Source organism: Lygodium microphyllum, chromosome 7, assembly GCF_053477565.2.
Source record: "Lygodium microphyllum isolate KBCC chromosome 7, Lygodium_microphyllum_v1.1.10, whole genome shotgun sequence".
In the NCBI taxonomy this organism is placed as follows: domain Eukaryota; kingdom Viridiplantae; phylum Streptophyta; class Polypodiopsida; order Schizaeales; family Lygodiaceae; genus Lygodium; species Lygodium microphyllum.
The window spans coordinates 128,567,259-128,574,797 of NC_141141.1; the positions used below are offsets into that span (position 1 = coordinate 128,567,259).

General features: G+C 41.7%; 1 protein-coding gene across 1 annotated transcript; it reads left to right on the forward strand.

The window, feature by feature from the left end:
- The first annotated feature begins 758 nt into the window (after positions 1-758).
- On the forward strand, positions 759-1,247 carry LOC148033942 (geranylgeranyl transferase type-2 subunit alpha 1-like). The gene has a single exon (XM_087680977.1). It carries the CDS (start codon positions 759-761, stop codon positions 1,245-1,247), a length of 489 nt encoding a protein of 162 aa, XP_087537103.1.
- Positions 1,248-7,539: the final 6,292 nt, after the last annotated feature.

Here is a 7,539-nt window from a genome sequence, read left to right on the forward strand (position 1 = left end):
GCCATGCCAATGAAGTCAAGACTGTAAAGAAAGGAGGGGAACATTAATTCAATGGACTCATGGATGTCTACAAGAAGACTCTTAGAAAGTTTTTTATAAATTTGGGTTTGTGATGGTATTGACACCAACAGAGAATCTTTAGATTATCAACTTAAAGGTGCCTGACCAGATGGATCTAAAAGAAAAGCCTATAGAGCCTACTATTTTGTGAGAAGGCTTTTCGCTTGGAAAATTGCAGAGAAAGATAAAAAGGTTTGCATCCTCAAAATAACTTTATTAATGCTAAATTGAGATGGGGGCACTCAAAATTCAAAAGGGGCACATTGCTATGAATTTAGGGGGGGGGAAAGCTAAGAAAGGGGGGATTTTGAAGGCACTATCAATGGCGAGCTTCCATTCAAGAGGGTGCAGGGCAACCAAACCACCGATTCTAGTGTAGTTTTTTCGGTAGCTTATGGAAATCATTCAACATCGACAAAGTTGTTGACTCCAAAATCAATTATCAGAAGCGAACAAAGCAGCGGAAGGTTGCACTTTCTCGTGGACTAAGCAAAGCCTCTTCACGTAACGATGCACGGCCGACCAAGGAAATCTGTTGCTCTCAATCCTGCTCGACTAAAGGAGGAAGAGGCCAAGATCGTCAATCTGCAGGCAGACGTCCTTCGAAACCATTGGAAAAAGAACAAAGTGCTCGACTGCTTGAATTCAACCTTGAAGTATACACAGCTTGAAACTACCGAAGACTAGCAGTTAAACATATGCTAGAGCCAGAACTTGATGATGTTGCATGCAAAACCATCCTTGACCAGGAGCTTCACATGGTAGAGAGAGCTCTGGCTCGAAATTTCAAATGCTATGGATCTTGGCATCATCGAAAGTGGATCATAAATCTTGGTGTATCTTCATTGGATCGGGAAGTTCCGCTGCTTGAAAAACTTTCATCTGCAGATTCTCGAAACTTTGTTGCATGGGACTGTCGGAGGTTTATTGCAACTATCAAGAAAGTAACAGATGAAGAGGAAATGAAATATACATTACGAAAGATCAATGAGAATTTTAGCAATTACTCAGCATGGCATAACCGGAGTGCACTTTTGTCAAAGCATTTTTCAAGTAGTATGGTTTTAGGTGACAAGAGACGAGAGATTTTGATAGAAGAGTATAAACTTGTAGAGCAGGCATTTTTTACAGAGCCTGACGATCAAAGTGGCTGGCTCTACCTTATGTGGCTTCTTTCCAAGTTCTAAGCTGTTGTCTTGAATGCTGTCAAGTTGGCCTTGGTTTCAGTAGCGCGTGAAGTTAGCGGCCTGATTAATGGCAGCAAAAAGTGTGTCAGAGGTGGCATAGGAGTATAACATGGCCTCTACTTGCTGGGTTATCTGCATGATGATTAGATAATGAAGTATATGTAATTGTTGCTCTGTAACTGTAGCAGTGAGGCAATTTTGCAAGCAAGATATTGGTGAATGGCCAGGTTATTGTCAGGCAGAAACTGAGTTTAAAAGAGGAAATCCTAGAAGACACTGCAAAAAGGTTTCAATGTATGGTGTACCTCATCAGGAGAGACCTATGGATGGTGTATAAATTTGTAACTGGACAGCATGTATTGCCAACCTGGTTTCAACAATGCAGGTGCGTCACTCAAGAAGGGTAACTCATCCTATTGTCTCCTGGATTTGGGCAAAATGCAGTAAAGCTGAACAAAGAACAGAGATGTAAAAGCTCTGTTTCACATGATAAGCTTCTATTATCTTACTCAGTATGGGATTGTGTTGCTAAGCTTAAAGAATCAAGTGGATTTGGAATGTGTCAGACGTTTCAGGATAGCGAACACCATACAAACAAGGAAAATGGATACCAGTTTTGATGCAGTGGATACAAGAGTGTGCCCTATATGCCATTATGGACTGCATCTCTCTGCAATAGGTTTCAGCTGCTGACCTAAGCAATATACATGTCTAGAGCCTATGCATGTAATTATCAGATGATTTATCCGTTGGACCTGGAGTTTGAATAAGCTGTTTATGACTAAGTCGTGAATCTGAATGAATTATTTGGTGCCCTGAAAACCAATCTCATACGCTTATTGTAAAGCAATGGACAGATTGACATGCTTTGTCGTTTATTTTGACTCTTCTTTTGTAATGTACTTGACATGCAATATAATGATATTGGCATCAAATATTGAGTTATTGAGATCTTCTTGTTAGTCTCTTTCCTTGTTGTTCCTTGAACCCCGTGTTCTGCATCTCTTGCACAATCTCTATGACATTTCTGGTGAACCCGATGTGAAAGTGATGCATCAATTTTCAGTAAGATGGGAGACTCGGAAGAAGAGATGACAGATGACAATGTCATGAAGCACCTGTTTCAGTCATTTACAACCTATATGCAGTAGCAAGCTCACGCAAAACGTGATAGTGATGCCATGGATGCCTTGAAAGCTGTCCAACAGGAGCTGAAGCTGTTCAACGGCCAACAAGTGTCAACTTAGCTGCATTTGTATGAAGAAAAGATGAAGTTTTTTGGGGTTTCTCAAGATGTTTGGAGCCACTACTTCTTGCGGATCATGGTTCGCGCACTTGAAGTCCAAATTTCAGAAATTCAAGGAACACATGCTGGTTGGGCAGAATTTAAGATGGCATTAAAAGATGAATATTTCCTGGAGGATACAGGTCTTATGAACCGCAGGAATTTCTTAGCATGGGTTCCTATGCCTAATAAGGGACTTTCATTTACTGCCCTTCTGCGAGAGTTTGAGAGCCGCTATGATCAATTGAATGGAACTAAGAAGCAAGCTTTGGAGATGCAAAAAGTGAAATTATTTTTACAAGTTGTTGATGCTGATTTACAGGAAAAGTTGGATGATCTTTTGGAAGATCAAGCTACCAATTCAGGTTTAAAGACCGAGTGGAGGCATGTCATTGATGCTGTGAATGCGCTTGTTAAGAAGCAGCGCAGGAGAGTACAATTGCATCGTAATACAGGATCTGCATCTCAAAAATCTTTAGAGACCTCTACTTCTATCCCTACTGCAAGTTCTATGCCTAAGCCTACTCCTCCTGTTGTTAATCCACCAGTTCTTGTAGCTCCAGTGCCCTTATCAGTAGATGATGTTATTAAAGGCTTGGCAGATTTGACGATAGAGGCAGTTAAAGCTGAAGTTGGGAAGTTAAAAGAGCAACTTATGCCAGTACTACCTACTGTAGCACCTGCTCTAGCGACTGCTTTTCCAACTGGCCAAAGAAAAGGGAGATGATGTATTTGGTGCGATAGTACAAAGCACCAACACTGCAGAGATTGTGATGCTTTTCAGGAAGCGCGTCAGAAGAATGTAGTGTTCTGGGGACAAGATGGGAAGATGTGGCTGACAAAGACTGGTGCTCCTCTTGACACGAACTTTGGTAAGGGAGGCATGAAGAAGCTCGTTGATGATATGGCTGCACGATCAGCTTATGTGAGTGTTAGAGGAGATGCTTCAGCTTATGGAGTCCATCTTGAGAAGAAATCAGATGGAGACTTTACTTTATGGTCCTCTACCTTGGAGATAGCAAGAAGAGGGAAAGTTCAGGCATCCACTATGACTTGTGTGGGCTCTAGCATCCGAGGAGAAACGAGATGGGATTCTCCTGTTGACAGGTATTCTATTTTTGCTTATATGGCAAAAACACAAGGTTTAGATGCCATGGTTGAAGAAAAGAGAAGAAGAGACGAGGAGGGTCTCAACACCTCCAAAAAGACTAGAGGGGATGACTTTGTTTCACCACCTGTTACAGCTCCACCTATGACGAGTTCTCCAGCTCAATTAGGTCCTGAGCAACCTATGGGAGACAAACAGATGAAAGAGAAGAGGCAACCAAGAAAGGAGCCAGGATTCAATCTCTTGTCAGACCTTGATATGCAGACCGATATGAGTAAGATTTTTCATGAAAGAATTTTGAATAGTGAAGTCACTTTTACTATTGGAGAAGCTCTTGGGATTGCTAGAAGAGAAATACAAGATCAGATGCAGGATCTTTTGCGAAGGAAACAACATGCAATGGAAGGACCTGCTTTACAGGGATTATGGCATGGAGCTCTTGGGGAAGAGCATGATGATGCAGTGATGGTTGAGAATGCTTCTGTCAATCCGCAGTTGGAGAAAATAGTTCAGCCTATGCAATATGAGGATGATGAAACCCCTATCCTCATTCCTCGCAGCCATTTTTCACGTAGTCATTGGGCTAGAGCAACCACTGAGACGGTGGTAAGGATTGGAGAGAAACAGATTCCTTTGGTCGCTTTAGTCGATCATGGTTCCGAGATTAATCTTATTGCTCGAGGTGTTTATGAGAGTGGCAAGTGGCCTATGGATGCAGATCACGGCTGGCGCATGAGAGCGGCCAATAATACTTCTGGTGATATGTATGCTGCTTGTCCGAGCATCAGAATTTCTATTGGTAATGTTGAAGAGGATTATCATTGCTTTTTTCAGGATTCTTGCTCTTATCCGATTATTCTTGGACAGCCTTTCATTACAGAAGTAAGAATGGAGACGAAAGTGATGGATGACGGCTCAGCCTATGCACGGATACGCAGTAAGGATGGTATGCGAGCTGTTCAGTTTATGACTGTTGGAGTAAATCATCCGAGGAATAGGGACTCCTTGCGTGAGGCACCAGTACCTGCGAAGGAGTTGGATTTTCATTAGGTACCGCTGTCTTGCGAGACACCAGTAGTATGGAGCGGAGAAAAGAGGAGATCTCGCCTCCTAGCAGCCAGTCTTTCTCCACTAATTTTGTTGGTTTTTCTTCAGATAGTTCAGTGAGTTATCAGAAAATTTCAGATTTGTCTAGAGCTGCCAAGCAGTACATTGGTCGTAAGGAGAAAAAGTTGAAGATTGCAGGTATTTTGCAAGCAGAAGAGCATATAGATGGGCTATATGAAGGGATGTCTTATGCGGATACATTGTATGAGATGGGAACTATGCTGAAAACTGATGTATGTAAAGGTTCAAAGATCATACCTGTGCAAACCTTGGATATGTTTCAGGAAATTTTTGATTTTATGCTGAAAACAGAGTTAGAGGCTGAGAAAACTCAGCAAACTGAATCTATGGCTGATCTTGATCAGCTTTCAGAGTTGCAGAAGGCTGAAACCTTTCAGCCAGCAGAGTTAAATGCTAGAAAAATTCAGCATATGGAGTATGAGGCTGCATCATGGCAGTCCATAGAGCAGAGGGCTGAAACCTTTCAGCCAACAGAGTTTAATGCTGAAAAATTTCAGCATATAGAGTTTCAAGCTGTACCCATGCAGTCCATAGAGCAAAGGGCTGAAATCTTTCAGCCAACAGAGTTGAGAATTGCTGAAAATTTGCAGAAATTGTAGCAAAGAAAAGAGTGCCTAACTGATGTCAAGGTTGACACGAAGTATAAAACAGTTGATAAGAAGGTTAAGCCGGTTGCAGGGCCACTTCCTCCTGATAGTGATGAGCAGATAGAAAAAGCTATGAAGCAGCCTATGTTGAGAGATCTTGCAAATATTGGACATAAATTTACAGGTGAAACTCTTGCAGAATTGAAGATTGGAAATGATGATTTCTTGCTTCCAGTGGAGAAAGAATGTTTTAGAGAGATGCTTGGACGTCATGGTAAGGCATTTGCTTTCTTTCCTCATGAAATTGGTTGCGCCTATGGTCATTTTCACTGTCCCTCATGTGCCATGGAATATACGTCCTATACTTGTGCCTAGAGCACACTTACCAAAGCTAATAGAGTTACTAAATGAGAAGATTAAGATGGGGATTTTGGAACCCTCTTCTGTGCCCTATTCCAACAGGTGGTTTACTGTACCAAAGAAGAATGGTACCTTGAGATTTATTCAAGATATGCAGCCCGTGAATAGAGTGACAATCACGAATGTGGGAACAGGTCCAGTTGTGGATGAGTTTGCTGAGGCTTTTGCAAGACGAGCCATCTATTCTCTAGGTGACTTGTATTCTGGTTATGATCAGTTTCAGCTTGCCTTGGAAAGCAGGGATATTACTACTATGCGGACACCTATTGGTCTTGTGAGGATGTGTACCTTGCCTCAAGGTGCCACCAACTCAGTTGCTTATATGATGAATGCTATGCATAGAGTTCTACAAGACTATATTCTGTAGTATACCATGCATTTCCTAGATGATGTGCCTATTAAGGGTCGTGCAGAAGAAGAAAAGAATGAGAGTCTTGATTTGCGAGGATGTAGACAGTTTGTGGCTGAACACTTGGTTGCTTGTGAGTAAATATTGACATGATTAGAGGAGGTGAATTTGACTCTTTCAGGGCTGAAATCTGTCTTTGGTGTTAATGAAGTCATCATAGTTGGGCATATGGTTGGTTATTATGGCAGGAAGCCTTTACCTGCAAAGGTGGATGCCATAAGCAGGATTGCAGAGTATTGCTCGACTACTTCAGAGGTGCGGAGATTTGTGGGAGCTTGTGTATTTTACATGATTTGGATTCCTCATTTTGCTCACATAGCAGATGTTGTCTATTAGCTGCTTCGAAAGGGACGGAAATTTCATTAGGATGAGAAGCATTCGAAAGCCATGCGTAAACTCAAGAAGCAGTTGCAGTCAGCTCCTACTCTTCGCAAGGCGGATTATCAATGTGGACGGCCAATCATGTTGACAGTTGATACTAGCCCTATTGACATAGCTTGGGCAGTGGGACAGGATAATGCTGATGGAAACAGATATGCAATCTGCTTTGGAGCTAAAGTTCTTAATGAGCGGCAGAGGAGATATCCGCAGATTAAAAGAGAGTTGTGGGGAGTAGTCACTACACTGAAGTGTGATAAAGGGTATTTTATTGGTGCTTTAGTTGTTGTGGAAACAGATTGCTTGCCTTTGCTTGGCATGATTACTAGCTATTCGACTCCAGATATAGCACTGCTTCAGTGGATTGCCTATATCAAATCATTGAATCCAGAATTTTGACATATAGCAGGAAAAGATAATCCAGTTGCTGACATGCTGTCTAGAGTGAGATATGAGGATGAGGAGTCAATGCTTGCAAAAGATGATGAGACAGAGTTTGCAGCTTCTGTCCTTGTTCATGATTGTCATGTATCTACTGTTGAAGCCTTTATTGAAGAACTCTATGTTGACGAGTGGTTGCAAATTGGACAGTATCTATGCTCATTGACTCGAAGAGCTGATTGGACAGATTATGAATTCAAGAAAATCAGAAGAAAGGCTTATGGGTATTTCTTGAAAGATGGTTTTCTTTGGAAGCATCCAAAGAAGAGAGGTGGCTTACCCTTGAGAGTAGTTTGTGAGGTAGCGATGCAGATACAAATTATGCGAGAGTTTCATGAGAGTTCTTAGGCTAGTCATAGAGGTGTGTGGGCTACCTATGAGAAAATCAAAGAAAGATACTAGTGGAAAGGGATGTATAAATATGTTTCCCACTTTGTGGAGACTTGCAGGGAGTGTCAACTCTACTTTTTAGTGTGGCATCGTGATGAGTTGCATCCAACCTATCCACTATGTATGCAATATAAATGGGTCGTTGA

Bases quoted from the DNA above. Each gene is read 5' to 3' on its own strand.
- LOC148033942 (XM_087680977.1), top strand. From the start codon at position 759: ATGCTAGAGCCAGAACTTGATGATGTTGCATGCAAAACCATCCTTGAC.